The sequence below is a fragment of the Malus sylvestris genome, chromosome 2 (genome assembly GCF_916048215.2).
Source record: "Malus sylvestris chromosome 2, drMalSylv7.2, whole genome shotgun sequence".
In the NCBI taxonomy this organism is placed as follows: Eukaryota; Viridiplantae; Streptophyta; class Magnoliopsida; order Rosales; family Rosaceae; genus Malus; species Malus sylvestris.
In genome coordinates, this window is record NC_062261.1 from 26,032,400 (window position 1) to 26,053,766 (window position 21,367).

Here is a 21,367-nt window from a genome sequence, read left to right on the forward strand (position 1 = left end):
TGATTGGTTTAAAATCAAATATCCATATAAAAAGAAACCGAGAGCTTTAGAGAGTTTAAGGAAGGTATATAACTTGAAGTAAAACAAAGTTCGTTGAGTGTTATCATAAGTGGTATTTTCAACTTTTGTAGTACGCAATACAAAATAAAAAGAAAAATGTGAGCACCTTTTGGTTTTGAAGTAATACATGGTTAACAATGAACACTAGTTGTAGTACTCATGTGTAGAACAACATTTACTATTACATATTCGATAAGAATCACACTATTGTTAGTAATATGACTTCTAAATTCTTATATACACTACTTTAATTTTTTGACGCACATTTGAATCGTATACAGACTTATTTTGATCATCTTAAAAGAAATAAAAAAGGAGAAAAAAAGAACGAGACCTAAATTTGAATTTATCAAACTACTTCCTGGGGCTTATAACTCTAGTGGTAGTGCATTTATCCTCAAATTTTAAACGACAGTGTTCAATTATTCCCTTCTTTCACCTGAACCTAATAAAATAGAAAACGATTTCCTTTCCGAATGATTAACCTTTCTCTTAACATTACTCAAGTCTTCTTATAAATAAAAAAAATACATTATTCTTGTCTTATGAGTTGCTACCAGAGTTATTAGGAACAGCCCATGAATTCAAACATCCAAAATGCCCAGTCCATTGGAAACTCCTCGTACTTGTTCCAGAACTCCTTTTGTGGGACATGAACTTCTTGAACCGCTTCCAATCCCCGAGGACGGCCTTCAAGTCCTTAACCTTGGCGACAATACTCCGGCAACAATTGGCGTGGACCGTGCTCACTTGCCCGAAATCCTTGCTATCTTGGCAAAAACCACTAAAATATAGGGTGTCTAAGAACCTTACCCTAAGTCCCAACTCGTCAACAATACCCCCTCGGATTAGGTTCAATAGGACATCCTGCTCCTTTAGTCCCGTGGCATTGTCCTTGGAGGTGTACCATCTATCAAACAGTGCAATGGTCTTATTATTGGATCTGATGTAGTAGAAGCCAGTGTTGATTAACTGACTGACGTTCCATGGATCCCCAAAGAACATATCCGTACTTATTTGTAAATCTTCTGTTTCGTTTTTGCTTAGTTTTGTGAAGGGGTCCCTTAGCCACAACACATCAGTATCCTGTTACAAATGAGAAGCCCAAAGGAAAAAATTAAGTGATTTAAACAAAGTCTTCTGTTTCGTATGTTCATTATTAACGGACGGATTGACGATAGCATATCAATAAGCTATCGATAACATTGATCAATTAATATCAGTATGTCAACGTATTTTCAATACACTATCTACATGATCGATATAAGTACTTACACTCAGGGCCGGTCTAGAGATTTTTGAGGCCCGGGACGACGTAAAAAAAAGTGCCCTAACTTCATGTAAGAAAATTATTTATCTTCACACATAAGACATCGAAAAAATTATACTTAGAAAAACACTTCAAACTCAATAATTTAGAAACACAGAAAAACTAATTTATTTTGTATTGAGAGAGGGAAACAAAAAAACTTCGGGCTTACAAGAAGATAGATGATGAGTTTTGTTTTCCATTTGAACTTTGAATGTGTTTTTGAATAAATCGTGAGGTGTTTTTTTCTTATTTACTAACCTTGTCAATATGGGACTAAAAAATAATGATGTTTTCGAGTTTTACTAAATTAAACATTTTGATGACACGTCATATAATTTGCAAATTTGGTCTACGTATTATTCTTTGTTGAAGATTAGACTTGAATTAAAACGAATATTTAAAAATAACAACCCACATAGCTACTAGATAGTAACTAAAAATAAATTACCAACCAAACAAAAATTTGTAAAAATTGAAAAGAATAAACATGCACATACCATTTCGAACTTAGGACCTCTTGTTAATTTTAAACAACAAAAATCATTGTTTCTAATTAAACTTCTTTATCCTTTAACCAAATTTTCTAAATTTATACACTTATAAAACGAAATTTGTAAAAAAAAGGAAAGTAAATAAGCACACATGGTGTTTTGAACACAAGACCTCCTTATTATTTTCAAATGACAAACCACCACTTCTAGTTAAATTTCTGTGTCTTTGAATCAAATTTTATAAATTTGTACTCTTATAAAAACATATATAAATATATCGTCCTAATAATTTTGGTGCCCCTAATTTTTTTGGGCCCTGGACGGTCGCCCCTTCTGCACTGGGCCTGGGCCGGCCCTGCTTACACTATATACACAAAATCCTTTCTCTGACCGGTGTCTTACACACAGAAATTTTACTCCCTTAAATATTTAATGGCACACTAAAATCTGATAAAACAGCACCATACACACTCTGATAGAAAATATCTCTTGCAGTAGCACATAAAGTTTCCATTAACTTTGTCTGGCAACTGGCAAGAAGAAATCGATGTCAACTCGAGCATGTGGTGCAAGAGTCTTATCCCATGACAAGAATAACAGTTGTACCCCAAGAGATACTGATAGACAAAAGAAAGATGCAAAGAAATCAAGAAACATATGCAACAATTGGAGAAGGGGAAAGAGGAAAATGGGGTCCTATTGAAACTGACCGGGTAAGAGCATGCTTGAGTCTACTTGGGTCTATGTTGGAAGGCTGCTTAAGGCACATCACAACTCATCAAAGTTCGAGTTGCAACTGCAACTCTAGCCCTCATTCTCGGGTAGAGTTGCAGCTGCTACTAAATCGTCATTTTTTTGTTGCCAACTATCCCTTAATTCTAGGGTTTATGTCTTCTAGTATTTCAGCTCTAGATTTCTTGTAACTTGCAACTAGGGCTAGCCTTTTTATCTTTTGGTATCTTCCTTGTAGCTATTTTGTAATTGTTCAATGGGTTCTTTGCCTGGCTCGGTCTCACTATAAGAGCCCTAACTTGTAATACCAATATATGATGAAAATATACAAACAGTTTTGTTAAACTGAATTTCAATATGGTATCAGAGCAGGAACCATAGGGTCCTGTCTCTGCAGTCCGATTCATTCAAAAAAAAAAACTTTGTTTCTTATGTTCTTCATTCACCGTAATGGCAGAAGATCAGGCTTCAAGCCAAGAGGCTACAAGCTCTTTAAACACTCCGTCTCCCAGTATAATTCATGGTGAGATCAATCCAAATCTGCGTCTATGCTCCGTGTTGCTAAATGAGTTCAATTACTTACCGTGGTCACGTGCCATTTCTCTTGCCCTAGGTGGAAGATTGAAGCTAGGGTATGTCAATGGAAGTATTGAAGCACCTCAACCATCCTCTACATCGTATGGTGCATGGCATGCAAATGATCAACTTGTTATGTCTTGGATACTTAATTCCATGGAACCTAAGTTATCTGAGCTCTTCAGCTACTCAGAGTTCTCTCGTATTTTGTGGGAATCTATCAAAGAGATGTATGGCAGCCAAAAATAATGTTGCTCGTATATTTCAACTCAAGAAGGACCTTGTTGGGCTAAGGCAAGGTGACCAATCCTTCGTGCAACATCTTGGAAGCATGAAATCCATGTGGAATGAACTCGACATGTACCGACCACATACAACTGATTCTGCTGCGCTCCTTAAAAGAGCTAATGAAGACAAAGTGTTTTAACTCCTGGCAAGTCTAAGAGCTGAATATAAAGATCTTCGAAGTCATTTGTTGATGACCCTCAATCTGCCCTTATTTAATAGTGTTTGTCAAGTTGTTCAAAGGGATGAAACTCGAAGAAAAGTCATGCACATTAAGCCTAAGTCTAACTCTGAGGCTAGGACTTTCATAGCAATCATAAACACACTGGTGAAAAAATTTTCACTGGAAAGAAGGTAGATTGGAAATGTACTTACTGCAACATGAAAGGGCATCTAAGGGAAATATGCTGGATCTTGCACCCGAAGTTAAAACCAAGGTTTGATAAAGAAGGGAAAGGAACCACTCCAAAGGCTCTCTATTCAACTAGTTCTTCGATAGGTGGAATTGCAAACTTCACTGCAAATCCAATATATTTGATAAATGAATTTGCCAGTTTTCTTCAAAGAAGAGGATGCACCACTGAAGATGAGGAAGACTGAGACCACAACTCAAGACAATGTTTCAGGTATCATCACTGCCCTCTCCAATGCACCCAATGAAATTACACATGATTGTTGGATTATAGACTCAGGTGCCACTGATCATATAACAAACAAGTCTTCTTGCTTAGATAAGTTTCAAAATATGCCTAAATCTACACATGTGTCTGTAGCAAATGGGAAAGGAGAACCTATTCTAGGAAAAGGAAAACTTAAATTGTTAAGTGATGAGATCGAGTCAACAACTTTGTATGTACCCTCATTTCCCTTCCAGCTTTTGTCCATAGGAAAAATCACAACCACTCTAGATTGCCTTGCCATATTCTCTCATCACAATGTTGTATTTCAGGATCGAGTTACTCGAAAGAAGATTGGTGAAGGGTTTCTCTCAAATGGACTCTATTATCTTTCCAAGAAGTTTAAGCCTATTAAAAACCCTATTGCCAGCCTAAGTCTCCTTTAAGAATACCAACTTCGGCATCTTCGACTGGCCCATCCCTCAGAACCTGTGATGACCAAACTCTTTCCTAATTTTTGTAAACCTCCGCATGAGTGCGAGATATGTCAAATGTCAAAAGCAACTAGACTTCCTTTTGTTTCTTCCAAGTCTAGAACTAGTAAAATGTTTGAGGTTGTTCACTCAGGTATCTGGGGTCCTTCTCGTGTAAAATCATTTGATGGATATAAATACTATGTCACTTTTATTGATGATTACTCTTGGGTCACCTGGGTTTATCTCTTAAATTTCAAGAGTGAATTTTTTGATGCTTTCAAAGACTTTCATAAACTGATCACAAACCAATTCTCATCTAAGTTAAACATCTTACAATCGGACAATGGCACTGAGTACACATCCAATAACATGTCTAATTATTTGAGCAATCATGGGATTTTACATCAAACTAGCTGTGTTGGTACACCACAACAAAATGGTGTAGCTGAGAGAAAGAATCGTGACTTATTGGAGAAAACAAGGTCTCTTATGTTTCAAATGCATGTTCCAAAAAGGTTTTGGTCTCAGACCCTTCTCACTGCAGCTTACATCATCAACAGATTACCTACTCGTGTTTTGAATTCAAAATCACCCGTTGAAGTAATGAAGGGAAGAAATATTGATATCTCACACCTCAAAACCTTTAGGTGCACCTGTTATGTACATGTTCAAGTTGCACATCGAGATAAGCTCGAACCTAGAGCTGTCAAAAGTGTGTTTATGGGATATTCAAGCTCTCAAAAAGGATATAAATACTACAATCCTCATAATGGAAAGATTAGAGTCTCAAGAGATGTTCGATTTGATGAGCATACTCCATTTTTTCACAGAGGTTGCAGTGAAGAACCTCAGGGGGAGAGTCTTATGGACATATTTCCTTTGCCTACCCCAGCACATCTACATGAATGCAATCCTCAAAATATTCATCTCAAACATCTCTCAGAGCAACGTAAGGGTGAGGAAACAACTCATGATCAAGAAAACTCAGTCACTGAACCACTACCTATCTTGGCACCACAAAGAAATCCTACTCAAGACAGGCATCCTCTATTAAGGCTGCAATAGTACATTACGTACAATGCAAGACATCTCATCTCCAAAGCTTTAACCTATCAAAAACTGTCAACATCATATGCAGCATTTCTCAATCAGTTGTCCACTAATGTTGAACCAAGGAACTTTAATGAAGCTTCTCACTTTCAAGTATGGCAGGAAGTAATGGAAGAAGAGCTCAAAGCACTAAATGACAACCAAACATGGAGTGTGGTTGATCTTCCAAAGGGAAAAATGGCAGTAGTGAGTAGGTGGATATACAAGACAAAGTTCCATTCAAATGGCAGTATTGAAAGACACAAGGCTCGATTAGTAGCACGTGGCTTCACACAAACTTATGGCATTGACTACAAGGAGACATTTGCTCCTGTAGCCAAAATAAACACGGTACGAGTGATGTTGTCTGTCGCAGTTAATCATGACTAGTCTCTATTTCAAATGGATGTGAAAAATGCATTCCTCCATGATGAACTTGAAGAGGAGGTATACATGAAGCTTCCTCCCAGACATCCACAAGAGCATGAAACTAACAAAGTTTGCAAACTTCACAAGGCTATAATGGACTCAAGCAATCCCCCCGAGCCTGGTACTCGAAGTTAAGCTCAGTTCTTGAAGCTGCAGGGTTCTAGATGAGTCATGCCGATTCTTCATTGTTTGTTCACAATGGTACAAATGGAAAGCTCATTGTCCTTATATACGTTGATGACCTTATTATAACGGGCGACAACATAAAAGAAATCAATGCTCTCAAATCCTCTCTTCATCAACAATTTGCTCTTAAGGATTAGGGAATCTTAAAGTACTTTCTTGGCATTGAAATGGCCACATCCTCCAAGGGATTGTTTCTAAATCAAAGAAGATATGTACTTAATCTATTGGATGAAGCTCACATGTTGGAATGCAAGTCAACACGTACCCCTCTTATGAGCAAACTTCAATTAGATGTCCAAAGTGAACCATTTTCAAACCCTAATGTCTATCAACGTATGGTAGGAAAGCTAATCTACCTCACAATGACACGACCTGACATTGCTTATTCAGTAAGCCTTGGCAGCCAATTTATGCATTCACCCACACCGATTCACTGGGAGATTGTCAAAGGGATACTTAGATACTTGAAGGGGTCAATTGGCAAAAGCTTGCTCATGAAGAAACATCGCTTAAATCACATTATGGCATACACTGATGCTGACTGGGCAGGTAATGCCCTTGATCGCAAGTCTACCATTGGTTTTTGTACATTTATTGGTGGTAATCTTGTGACATAGAAGAGTAAAAAAAAAACGGTGATTATGTGATCAAGTGTTGAGGTCGAGTATAGAGCCATGGCATCCACGGCTTATGAATTAATCTGGTTAAAAAGTCTCCTAGCTGACCTTGGCAACATCGACACGGAACCTATGTCTTTATTTTGTGACAACCAAGTTGCCATGCATATAGCTTCGAATCCAGTTTTTCACGAGAGGACAAAGCATATTGAGGTTGATTGTCATTACATCCGTGCCCAAGTCCAATCCAAAGTCATTAACACAATGTATACTCGAAGTTCCGATCAACTTGCTAACTTGTTCACAAAAGCTCTCGACTCTACTCATTTCCAAATATTGTTGAGCAAGTTTGGATCAATTAATCCTCTTGATCCAGCTTGAAAGGGAGTATTGAAACTGACCGGGTATGAGCATGCTTGAGTCTACTTGGGTCTATGTTGGAAGGTTGCACAAGGCACATCACAACTCATCAAAGTTCAAGTTGCAACTGCAACTGTAGCCCTCATTCTCAGGTAGAGATGCAACTGCTACTAAACCATCATTTTTTGTTACTAACTATCCCTTAATTCTAGGGTTTCTGTCTTCTAGTATTTCAACTCTAGATTTCTTGTAACTTGCAACTAGGGCTAGCCTTTTTATCTTTGGTCTCTTCCTTGTAGCTGTTTTGTAATTGTTCAATGGGTTCTTTGCCTGGCTCGGTCTCTCTTATAATAACAATATATGATGAAAATATACAAACAGTTTTGTTAAACTGAATTTCAATAGTCCTATACAACTAATTTTCAAAGCAAAAAGTTGAACTGTCCTCATCATATTGGGTTCAATTTTCATGCTACGTAGCACTAAATACTCCGAGTATTGTTTGGCTAGATTCACGGGACCACAATAAAAACAATAATCAGAATCAAGATAGGCCATCCAATGCTCGTAGCTCTATTATTGGAGAAAGACTTACATGAAAAAAGTTCACAGTCATGTGGCGTTCTCCAATAACGTATTATCATGTGTAATTTTTCTCCACATAATAATGTATTAGACGTCATGGTAGCACCCACGAACCTATTTCATATAAGTTGTTATCCTATTATTGGGGAGCATTTGATTAATTTGCATCAATGTTTTAAATACTCGCCTCAAAGCTCCCCTAGGTGGCCTCTGAGGCTAGGCAGGTGGCTTGCCGCCACTGGTTTGTGGGAGTCGGCAAAACACTCGCCTAGCTTCGTCAGGGCACACCTGGACGGCTGAGGCACGCTCAGGGCGTTTCAATGGGAAACGATTTGTATAAAAGTTGTCGAAATCTGAAAAAAAAAGTTTGGTTCAAATCTAGGTTTTGTTTTCAGTTGCAAAGCAATTTGAAGAAGATAAAGAAGACACAAACTTGGTGGCTGATTTTTCTTTTCTTTTTCCTTTTTATGAATTTGTTTCACTTTCCTAACAGCTGTTACATCATATTCTTTTTTTTACATTTTTGTTTTTTATATTATTTTATAAATATTAAAAAACACTAAACGATAAGCAGAAAGAAAATGTTTTCATATTTTTATACGTTTTGATGTGTGTGTGTGTGTGTTAATAAAGGAGGACAACTGGTAGCAAGGCATGATTATAATATACCTAAAAATACTCAAAAGACATCTATACTTTTTAACGTTATATTACCCTTTTTTTCTTTTTCTTTTTAAGACTCCACATATCCCATTTAAATAGTATACATATATATATTAAAAAATTTAGGTTTCGTGAGACTTCGCCTCACGCCTCAAGGCTTTCGCCTAGATGGAGCTATCCATGAAACGCCTCACCACGCCTCTGCCTTTTAATACATTGATTTGCATATAGCAGTAGAAAATTCTTAGTAGTAGCAGCCGCAAAATTAAGGGCACTCAAAGACGACACCTCCAACAATAGAGTTCCCTGCAAGACTTTAAGTTCTAGGGCTGCTATTTCTCCTTCCTCTGCTTAATTTCTAATTGTATTGACCATTCTAGAAAATTTAATACGATCAGGGCCGCAGAACTAGGATCCCCATGAAATAACGTTAGATCTACTGTTACATGTAATAAGTCGCACACGTTCTAGGGTTTAGGGTTTTATCCTGGTATAGCACTCATCAGTTATCTCATCACTCCAAAGCATGTAAGTTTCTCTACAACATGCATATTGGTCGTATCATACTATTTACATATATGTCAAAACATATTTATTTTATAATGCCTATGACACAATTAAGGAAATCACTCTAGGGAAACCTAGATTAGTTGAACTAGATTAACCTCTTTTTATGATCAAAATTGACTAATTAATTTTATTAGATTAGTTAAACTACCACCTCAATAATCAATCTCAGGTGATCATTTTTTTTTCGTAGGAAAATGACATGCATGGTGACTGACTGGTGAGGGCTTTATTCTTTTCAGCTCTTCCCAAAAGTGTAAAATACAAGCAGAAAGAAAGATGAAAAATATCTCATAAGATAATTGGTTCAAGGAATGTCGGCAATAAAACATGTACATATGCTCACATTTTCAATAGAAAGTTGTATACAAACGTGGTAATGTCTTCAGATCTCCTCCTCACATTATGTTTTAATCTATATTACTTTAATGTTGGACTTTTATTTCTCGTTAATTATTATAACAATTAACAAGAATACATAAGCGAAAAAAAAAGAAATTAATATAATAATTATATCAAATCATCATGGCAATGTTGACTAGTTAAAAAACAAAATATAATTCAAAGTGAAAAAGATGCAAAACTGGATGGCGTCTTTTCAATAAAGGCAAAACCAACACATATATATATATTAGTGTTGTTTCACATTTAGGTAAGGTGGGCTACACAAAGGCAAAATCAAATCTACCTATTTAGACTAACATTTTTCTTTTTTCATTTTAAACCACACCGACTAGGGGTGGGCAAATGGGTACAGGAATCGCGGGTCGGGACGGGTAATCATGGTTCGGGGTGGATACGGGCTGGTTCTTAATATTTTAGAAAACAAACGGGGCGGGTCCTTTTCATTTACGAGGCGGGCCGGGTTCAAATACTTAGAAAAACGGGTACCCGGACCGACCCATTTCAAATTATAATAGACGGCTAAGATTGAATGATAACCTGTCATTCAATCTCAACCATTAGTTTCTACCTATGTCTACCCAAGTCCAAGCCAAGTTCCAGAATCATCACTCTCTCAAGTCTCAGCTGCCTCTCTAATCTCTATCCCTCTCTCTCGCTCCTCTCTTTCCCTCTCACTCCATCTCTTTCCCTTTCGACTCCGTCACAGTGTCACTAGAATGGAGGCCCCGATTGCCTCGTATGGAAACTCGTTGTTGGACTCAGACTCCGAGTCGCCGACTTCACCTCCATCGCCACCTCTGAAGCTCAACAACCCTCAAGAATATACCCCTGCACTGCCTGTAGTACAAATAACGTTGTCAAGTGTTTCCTCTTCCTCCTTCACTTCACTCTCTCGAATCGTCGACTCAAGTTCGAATTGAATCGAAACCGAAAACTCGGATCTTTATTGCTAAATGGGTACAATCACTATCCACCAACTCGATCTTTTATTTTTATTTATTTTTCTTGATCGGAGCTTTTTATTTGTTTATTTTTTGGTTTTTTGTTTTAATTTTTTATGCTTTGGGGTGGTTTCAGCAGCAACGAATTCGTTTTAGAAGATACTGACGGCGCTAGAGAAGCTGAATGGCGGCGAATTCGGCTAATACTACAGCTTGCCGACTCTCAACGATCCCATAATCGGTTTGTTTGTTTCTTTTATTGGTTTTATATCTTCTGTTTGGTTGCCGAGAAAGTGTGGGAAATGAGTAGAAAGTTTGAATCTTTTTGGTTTGTGTTTGTGGAAAGTAGTTGCTTTTGGATTACTGCAAGGAAACAGAGTGTTAATTTTGTTTATTTCACTTGAAAGTGTGAAAATTTGTGGTGAAATTTACTATGGTATTGGTGTTATACGTTGCAGAGAACCTGCCATTCTCGATTAAGATCCTTCTCAAATCCGCTATTCGTAACTGTGATGAGTTTCAAGTAGATGTTGCAAGAGACAAATATGGAACTTGAGTTCCAGCGAAACAAAGAACGGTTTGGTTTTCTGAAATGAGGATCAAATGCATTCCATAACATGCAGATCGGTGCCATTCCAAAAAAAAAAAAAAAAAAAAAGTGATCGGACCCGTGGACCCTTCCCGAACTAGCCCGTTTGAAACAGTTCGGGTTAGGTCTTGTTCCTAAAATCAAAATCCTTCTACCTGGCCCGTGCCCAGCCCTAACACCGACTAACTTAATTTAAATTGTTTTAATTTCTTGATAAAACAGACATATGAATGATCTTTATAAATCATGTGGTGCTAATTATGAACAATTATGCATAAGCACATCAAAATGTTTGTAAATTGTTCAATGTATCATGTGGTGCTGATTATGAACAATTATACAAAAGCACATTAAAATGTTTGTAAAATTTTCAGTGTATTTTTTTTTTTCATGTTTTCATAAGAGAGGTTGCAGTCAGTACGCTAAATCCGAATTTTCTTCCTATAATTCCAGTTTGATTAGAATATGAGCTTTAATAAATAAATAAATAAAAAATCATCTCCTATAAAATAGAAATTTTAAGTGTAAATATTTTTTTTTTTACAAATGACATTATCCTAACAATAATATGGTTTAAGTTCGTTTTTGGTGATAATCAAATCTAAGTTCTCTCACTTACAATAATATCACTAGATTATATCATAATACTATATGACAAGTGAAAATAGTTATATCTTATAGGGCTACACCAGAAAAAAGTGCATAGTCCATAAGCCAATCAATAAAACAAATGCCCTCGGTGTTACTAACTTACTATCATGTCTAAAAGTGGTGACTGCCAATGGTCAACTAAAATAGTTTCCAAACTTTTGGCACAGAGCAAAGTACGACCGGTGAAACCGATATTTAGTGGTGGTTGTAACTATGGTCTAAAATATCCATAATATTCCGATATTTTCATCGAAATTTTCGTATTTCTGAACTACTAATATTTTTTTGAACTACCGATATTTCCGATATCATCGATATTTTAGACCTTGCTAAGTCACTCATATATCTTACCATGCAATGTATAAAGTGTAAAATATTGTACTAATTCATTATATATAAATAATTATGGTGTGTTTAAACTTCTTTCATTAATTACTACATATTTTCTACACTCACAATGTTTGTCAGCTCGCTATATAATCAACTTAAATAAGTTATATCTATCATGCAATGCATTTTCTTCCAATTTTTTGTGATAAACTAATAGATAATTGACTAAATAAACATCCTGCAAAGTTTCAATAAAAATTTCCAAGTTTTTCTTACAATTTCCGTGGTTTTTATTTAATTTTTATCGATATCGATAATATTCCGATATTTCAATCGAAATTTCCGTGTTTTTGGACTACCGATATTTCCGATATCATCGATGTTTTATACCTTGGTTGTATCAATGATAAAGATAATTGTAATGTGTTCTAAGGCTACATTATTTATCTATTAGATATTTGTTATATATCGTGATTTTGAAGCATCGATATAGAAAGGAAGGTGAAACAATTTCTACACCTCTTATCGATAAAATAATCTAAATACCGGCGAAAATTTCACAAAACTCACATACCTTGAAGACGAAAATGAATTTAAATCATATTATTACTAGCGTAAAACTAAATCCACCCCCTCCACATTATTTACCAACAATATCTTATTTTTCTTGGTTCTTGTATACAAAGTCAATCATAAAAGTAATCAAACCCCTAAGTATCGCTGTCGAAGGCACCATCCCATCCAGCTTGTACTCTACTGGATACCCACCAACCCATCACATTCATTAAATGTGCATCACCAAAAGCTTAATCGTGCATGAATTCACTTTTATTTTGCTTACATTACAGGATATTGAACTCTAAATTCGCCCTAATTTTTTTCTTGTCACTTATAAAACATTTTAAACAGATGTTGATAAATATAACCGGCACATATAAACGTATACTTTTAATTCAGCGAATCGGTATTCATACTCTCATAACACGCTCTTATGCTTTCATGTTTGTTTTTCGTTTTAAATTTTCCCAGTTTGTTGTTTAAATGAACTAAATAGAATTTGCCCACATTGGGAAAAAAAAAAAAAAAAAAAAAAAAAAACCCCATTGTCAATCGCTTTCACTTCTAAATATTCCAAAAAATAAATAGTGTTGGTATTCCCACCAGTTTCTTATCTCCCTACCCACCTTTTAATAAAAATTTTAATTACAAGTTTGCTCATTTGTAAAATGATCGATAATGACCTTAAAAGATAGGCCTATGTTTACAAACACTTTATCTACCGTTAAACCCTAACTCATCCGATAAAATCCCAATGCGACTCAGCTTGAAATCGGTCTGGTTCCATACTATTTTCTACATTTTCTGCAAATTAATTCTCATAAAAATCTTGAAGACAAAGACAAACACAATAACCAGCAGGCAACCAAAGTTTGCTTACTGCTTTCTCCGGCCACTCTCCGGTTCAAATTTAATGTTTTTGTTTTGGCTGGATGTTTTAATTGAAATTATTTCTCCATTGGTGCAATAATTCTAGAGACAAGCTCGGAGTGGAGTGAGAGTGCTAATGAGGATATTTTAGGAATAAAAGTGGGTGGGAAAATTGAATTTTAATTTTTCCAATTTTTTATGGTGGTGAGATTATAACATGAGGAGAGAAATAAGATAATGGGATGGGTCTAGTAGCTCTCTAAATAAAAATGGAGAAAAAGAAAGAGAGGCAAAAATCTTACGGCAAGATCCATCTAAAACTAACAGTGCAACTTAGGTTGGGTTTAAACTCTAACCTAACCCAAACCCAAATTATAAAAGTTGGATTAAGGTTGATTGACCATCCATCCTGTCCAACCCGCCGCACCCCTATCTAAAACCGTATACATTTTATTCAGTGCTGTTTCCTTTCCATTTATGTATATGCCATAACCGACACCATTAGTGTGGCTGCGTGGTGGTTTAAAGTATTGATTAAAGAAATAATAAAACAAAGATTAGAAGTTACCGTGAACACGAAGCTGTAGCCACGCTTGAGAACCTCCAACAGCAACCAAGTTCTTCTCCACATCATCTTGATAAAGTCTTCAGACATGTAAATCTTCTCTCCCCCAAAATCCACACCGTCCGTCTCTAACCGGTAGCAATTGAGCCGCAGAAACATGCAGCGGTCGTAGGCGATTTGATCAACCGCCACAAGGACTGTTGGAATCCAGCAATATACAACTAATATAACTAAGTCTAACAGGATTTGAGAGAAAGATTGTAAGATTTAGAAGATGAAATCAGAGAGAGAGAGCACACACAGAGCATAGCCTTTCAACTTCTATCATTGTATTGCATTATGGGCATAACAACCCGAAGAGACATATATCTGATGACAAAGATGAGAGAGAGAGAGAATCATAACCTCAATTCAATCTCAACCAACCATCACAACCTATCTTAAGATCAAGACACTTGTCAAATGATAAGCCCTATGAGACTTAATCAACACATCACAATTTTACACAATAGCTCAGCCTATAAGCTGAGACATGACACACATAACAATCTTGTAATGTTTACAAATCAGTACAACAACTTACATACTAACACTCTCCTTTAAGTTGTGAACTGATTTCACTCCAAGTAGATTTCTCAAGTAAGTGAACTGCTCCCTTGCCAATGCTTTTGTAAAGATATCTGCCAGTTGCTCCTTTGTAGGACAGTGAATCAAATCAATTACTCCTTGCTGTAATGCTTCCTTTATGAAGTGATATCTTCGGTTTATATGCTTGGTCTTCTGATGAAAGATGGGATTCTTGGTGATGGCTATGGCAGATGTATTGTCACAATTCATTGGTGTTGCAACCGTTTGCATTTCACCAAAATCCTCTAGGACAAATCTCAACCAAGTAGCCTGTGCTGTTGCTTCAGAAGCACTGATATACTCTGCTTCGGCTGTGGATAATGCAACACATTGTTGCTTGACTGAAAACCAAGAGAAAATCCCATTTCCAAAAGTAAAAGCATACCCGGATGTGCTTTTCATGTCATCCTCTGAACCACTCCAGTCACTATCACAGTATCCCATTAAGAGTGTTCCTTCACCTTTCTTGTATTCCAAACCAAAATCAAGGGTTCCTTGAACATATCTCAATACTCTCTTTGCTGTTCCATAGTGCTTGTTAGTGGGACAATGCATAAACCGAGCTAAGAGACAAGCAGCATACATTATATCAGGTCTAGTTGCTGTGAGATACAGCAGACTACCTACAATCTGTCTATACTGAGCTTCATCTGCATTTCCACTTCCATCTTCTCTTCTCAGTTTGTCACTTGGAACCAAAGGAGTACTCACTGATTTGCAATTCTGTAGTCCGAACTTCTTCAGAAGAGATAAGGCATAATTTCTCTGATGAATGAAGATACACTCCTCAGTTTGGATTACCCCCATACCAAGGAAATGGTGTAAGAGACCAAGATCAGTCATCTCATACTTAGACATCATCTCAGCTTTGAAAACATCCATTAACTCTTGACAATTTCCAGTATATATAATATCATCAACATAGATGGATACTATGATCAATTCTGTGTCTCCCTTGTATTTGGTGTACAGAGTTGCCTCACTGATACTTTTCTTAAATCCACAAAGCATAAGATATGAGTCTATTTCACCATACCAGGCCCTAGGTGCCTGTTTTAGACCATACAAAGCTTTATGTAATCTGTAAACCTTTTCTTCCTCTCCTTGCACTACAAACCCATCTGGCTGTTCAACATATACTTCCTCTTCTAATACTCCATTCAGAAAAGCTGATTTCACATCTAGTTGAAATAACTTCCATTTATTCTTTGCTGCCAGTGCAATTAGAGTTCTAACTGTGTCTAATCTTGCAACAGGTGCAAAAGTCTCATTAAAATCAATTCCAGGCTTTTGTGCATAGCCTTTTGCAACAAGTCTAGCCTTGTTCTTTTGAACTGTTCCATCCAAATTCAGCTTTGTTTTATACACCCATTTCACTCCAATCACAGGCTTATTTGAGGGTCTTCTCACCAACTCCCATGTCTGATTTTTTTCAATCATATTCATTTCATCCTTCATTGCCTTTTTCCAAGCTTCATCCTGTGCAGCTTCATCAAAGGATTCAGGTTCAACAATACATAAGTGACATCTCTCATAGATCTCACTCAAATTCCTATACCTCAGTGGAGTATCATCATACTGAGCAGAGACCCGTGAACTACTTGATTCACCAATAGCAGTAACTGTAGAACTTCCAGCTTGAATTTGAGACCCATCAGATCTTTCTTGTTCATGAGATTCAGACATCTCATCAATTTTATCCACCTCTGAAGACTCAATTGCAGATAAAGGAATACAGACTTCCTTGACTTTGTGTTTCTCCCAGTCCCATCTACCATGTTCATCAAAAATTACATCTCTAGACAACAAGACCTTTTGAGTTAAGGGATTCAGTACTCTATACCCCTTTTCACAGGTTCCATATCCAATGAAAACACCCATGACACTTGTTTCTTCTAATTTGTGTCTTAGATTCCCTGGAATAAGAGAATAGCAAACTGAACCAAACACCTTCAAATGTTTAACCCCAGGTTTTCTTCCACTGAATTTCTCAAAAGGTGTAGTATTCTTCACTGCTTTTGTAGGACTCCTGTTAAGCAAATACACAGATGTGTTTACTGCTTCACACCAGAGATTGTTTGGAAGTCCTTTCTCAAAGATCATGCACTTTGCCATCTCCACAATCGTCCTGTTTTTCCTTTCTGCTACTCCATTCTGCTGTGGAGAGTATGCAATTGTGAGCTGTCTTTCTATCCCCAAATCTTCACAAAATTTTCCAAACTCATTTGAGTTGAACTCACCTCCCCTATCTGTCCTTAGCTTCTTTACATGATATCCACTTTGAAGCTCAACCATGGCTTTAAATTTCTTAAACACATAGAAGGCCTCTGATTTGTTTCTCAAGAAATATACCCAGCACATTCTTGAAAAATCATCTATGAAAGTAATGAAATATCGATTGCCACTCAAACTTGATGTTTGCATAGGACCACACACATCCGAGTGTATTAGTTCAAGAGGTTCCTTTGCTCTCCACATTGATTCTTTGGGAAATGGTTCCCTGTGATTTTTCCCCAGTGCACAACTTTGACATACAGTTTCACTGTCTTGGATTTCAGGCAGCCCCAAAACCATTTCTTGACTCTGTAACAGTTTGAGACTTCTGAAATTTAGATGACCGAACCTCTTGTGCCAAATTCTAACACACTCCTGCACATTTGTCCTCAATGCAAGCTCCTTGTTTGTGTTGAGGATTAAGGGAAAACATCTATTTCCTCTCTGTTTCACACTGACCACCAGGTTTTGTAAGGATCTATCATCGAACACATCCACTTTATAATCTCCAAATAACAGAAAATAACCATGCTCAGTCATTTGTCCCACACTTAACAAATTTTCTGTAAGACCAGGTACAAGCATAACTTCTTTTATATATCTTCGACCTTTTACAGTTTCAATGATCAGTGTTCCCTTCCCTTCAACTTCAACCAAAACTCCAGTGCCAACTTGGACTTTTGCTTTCACTTTCCTGTCAATATCAACAAGTAGATCTTCTCTGGATGTCATATGATTACTACATCCACTATCTATATACCATTCATCACTTATCTTCCTTACTTCTACAGAATGATTTGCATAAAACAAGTTTCCAGTTTCTTCAACCTGATTAGCAAAGTTCACATGCTGCACAGTCTTGTTCATATTACAATACCTTGCAATATGCCCAATTTTGTTACACTTGTGACACTTAACTTTGTTTTTAACCCAACACTCTCCATAGTGAAGTTTATCACAAAACTTGCACTTATCTCCAGTATTGTTTGCCTCATTTTTCACAGTGAATCCACCCTTATTGCTCCAATCACCCTTGTTACTCCATTGTTTCTCTTTTGGCTTAAAATTCTTGTGATATTTGTTACTGTTTGGCTGACCATTGAACTTATTTGACCTCGGGACAAACTTCAAACTAGCAAATGCTTTCTCCATACTACTCTCTCCATGTCTATCCAACCGTTGTTCATAACCTTTCAAGATAGCTACAACATCCTGTGCATCTATGGTGTCTAAATCCTTAGTATTCTCTATCACTGCTGCAATACTATCATAGGACTTAGGTAAACTGATTAACAATTTCTGAACAACCCTTTGATTACTCAGATCTTCACCATAACTCTTCATTTGATTAATCAGATCAAACAACTTAGCAATATACACAGAAAGAGATTCACTATCATTCATGCGAGTATATTCAAAATCTCGCCTAAGACCTTGAAGTTTCACAGATCTTACTTGTTTATCACCAACGAACTCTTGTTTCAGAATGTCCCACGCAGCCTTCGCACTTTCCTGAGTTGCAATCCTCGGGAAAATTTGGTCTGAAACTGCACCTTGAATAATACCCAGTGCTCGAGCATCCTTAACTACATTCTCACGCAGCAGCTTCCTCTCCGCCTCTGTGAGTTCCTCTTCCTTCGCCGGAGCTCTGTACCCACTCTCAACCATATTCCACAGTTCATACGAGCGAAAGATGGTCTTCATTTTGATTTGCCAGAAATCAAAATTCTCACCATTGAAAATTGGTGCCCGGAGTTCTCCTCCTCCAGATCCTGCCATATTAGATACTCGAATCACCGCAATAAGCTTTTGCTGTGAATCCGAGACCCACTCGTAGAAACAACGCCCAGAAATCTAGATCGAACTCGGCTCTGAGGCCATGTTGGAATCCAGCAATATACAACTAATATAACTAAGTCTAACAGGATTTGAGAGAAAGATTGTAAGATTTAGAAGATGAAATCAGAGAGAGAGAGCACACACAGAGCATAGCCTTTCAACTTCTATCATTGTATTGCATTATGGGCATAACAACCCGAAGAGACATATATCTGATGACAAAGATGAGAGAGAGAGAGAATCATAACCTCAATTCAATCTCAACCAACCATCACAACCTATCTTAAGATCAAGACACTTGTCAAATGATAAGCCCTATGAGACTTAATCAACACATCACAATTTTACACAATAGCTCAGCCTATAAGCTGAGACATGACACACATAACAATCTTGTAATGTTTACAAATCAGTACAACAACTTACATACTAACAAGGACAAGGTGGTCGACCAACGTCCTCGTCCCCTCCCCTTGCCAGAAACTCTCAATGAAAAGGTCAAGCATGGTGGTGTCTGCCTTCACATCTTGGACTGCATATGCCTTGTTGATAACGGCAATGATCACGCTTTTGTTATCCATGGAGGCCTTGGCTAAGACGGTCTCAAGCTCGTCTTCCACCACATTAAATTCCGTAGTGGTGGTCACGGCTGCGATCTGCGAAAAAAACTAAAATTCAGAAAATTGAACATACTGGTGATCGGAAATCTCGCTTGTGGCTCAGATGATTAAAAGCATTGAATTCATTACTTACCGGGGTTTGCGCAGTGCAGTCGACGTCATGTTTCTGAAAGGGAAAGAGAGGGTTTATGAGAGAGGACGAAGACAACCATATGCAAAGATAAACAACGCAAGCCAAGAGTAAAGAGAGGAAGGTAAGATGTAATCCGAGAGAGGAGTGTTTTGGGTGATCCATTGGAGTGTGTGTATTTGTGTACATCCGATGGTGGTTTTTGGTTTTGGGGTTCCAAAAATAGAGTGTTGGGTTTTCGGTCATATGGATGAACTCTAAGCCCCTGATCGAGGAGAGAAGAATGTGGCGGGTGGATGAGTAGGTTAGGTAGAAAGGTCATGCAATGCGTCTGAGACCTTCGGTGTCATCAATTTTTTCAAGGCTTATATAGACAGCGGTTTTTTTTGGGTAATTTTTAAGGAAAACTAACGAAAAATCTAAAAAAAAACTTTTCTTTTAACGAAAAACTATTTTTAAAGGTATAATAAATTGTGCCAGTTAAATGTAAAAATATGATTTTTCGTTAAAAATAAGCAGTACCGGAAGTGTTTTTGTTAAAACTCCCTAATTTCTATGGCTTTGGGTCTTTGTGTTGGTGGTCTAAAGTCCATACATTTTTGTGGGACAATACTTAGGTCCTTACCAGTCGGGACCCAGGATACTGAACTTATTATGTGGCACAATTAAGGAATGACACCTGTCCTTGTGAATCTGCAAACACATAACCCTCGGTGAGTGAAAGGTTCGAGGGAGGTATTTTGGTAGTGGAATTCATGGAAAAGAAAGGATATTGTTATTTGTTTTATATAGCGTGTGATGATGAAGAGCCATAGCAGAGGGGAGGAAGAGGATGGTTTCGCTGGATAAGATTGGGGTTACGGTCGCTGGGAAGAGGGAATGGAGTCGATGGAAAATAGAAGGATTGGGTTAAAAAATAGCTATTTGAGAGATTTTAGATATGAAATGTGGACTATTTTTATTGGGCCACTTCACGTGTCGAGTATCCCTTTTTGTGTGGAAAAGATATATATGAGTATTTTATGTTTTATTTTGGGTTGATACCATACATAATTAAGTCTATTGTAGTTTTTATTTTTTTATTTTTTATTTTTTTGGATCAAATGATAAATATGTTAGATTAGGGAGCCATTCAAAGATGAGAATATTCATTGGGAAATTGGTTGTTCTAACGACCACAACAACCGGGTGTTGAACTAACCAAGGCAGTAGACGTAGTGGAGATGGTGATGGTAAGGTGGTGGCTGAAAATATTGACGAGAGCTTTGCAATTGGAAGAGGAGCTTGTGGGACCGTGTACAAAGCAGTCTTACCGACGGGTCATACAGTTGCTGTTAAGAAGGTAGTATCCAACAGGGAGGGGAACAACGTGGATAACAGTTTTCATGCTGAAATTCTAACTTTAGGAAAAATCAGGCGTCACTGTTGGAGGGAAGCAATTTAAATTGATTTGTGGATGTGGTCCTAACTTCTAACTGAATTTTAAATTTGAGGTCTTGGTTGGGTATACTCATATTACTCAATTTTTCTATTTGGAGTCCAATTGGACTGTTTTTTTTGGCATTAATAAAAACAAATATGTGCATGTTTGACACCCATTGGAATATAAGCAAGTACGAGGTTCGATCGATAACTTGCATCTCCATTTTTCATTTTTCATTTTTCATTTTTCATTTTATTTTTGTTCTTAAACGACATGTTGTTCATCTACTATCTTCAGGTATCTCATTTTCCAAGTTCTCTCCGGCTCTCTCCACCACCCTCAGTCGGCTGCTCTCGACCCCAGGAAGAGAAACCTGGGTCTGATTGCCCATTGGAATAGCCATGGTAGCAGGCGAAGCTTTACCATTCTAGTAATCCGGGACTTTGACGGTGACGTTCAACGTCCTCTTCAAATTTTCGCTTAGAAACAAACTCAAACTC

At 37.2% G+C, this 21,367-nt stretch overlaps 1 protein-coding gene across 1 annotated transcript; it reads right to left on the reverse strand.

The window, feature by feature from the left end:
• Positions 1-524: 524 nt before the first annotated feature.
• LOC126634548 (uncharacterized protein At1g28695-like) lies at positions 525-19,780 on the reverse strand. Its single transcript, XM_050305067.1, has 4 exons — positions 19,448-19,780; positions 19,127-19,350; positions 13,958-14,144; positions 525-1,146 (listed from the first exon to the last, which is right to left on the reverse strand). Exons 1-4 carry the CDS (start codon positions 19,688-19,690, stop codon positions 604-606), a joined length of 1,197 nt encoding a protein of 398 aa, XP_050161024.1. The 5' UTR covers positions 19,691-19,780; the 3' UTR covers positions 525-603.
• Positions 19,781-21,367: the final 1,587 nt, after the last annotated feature.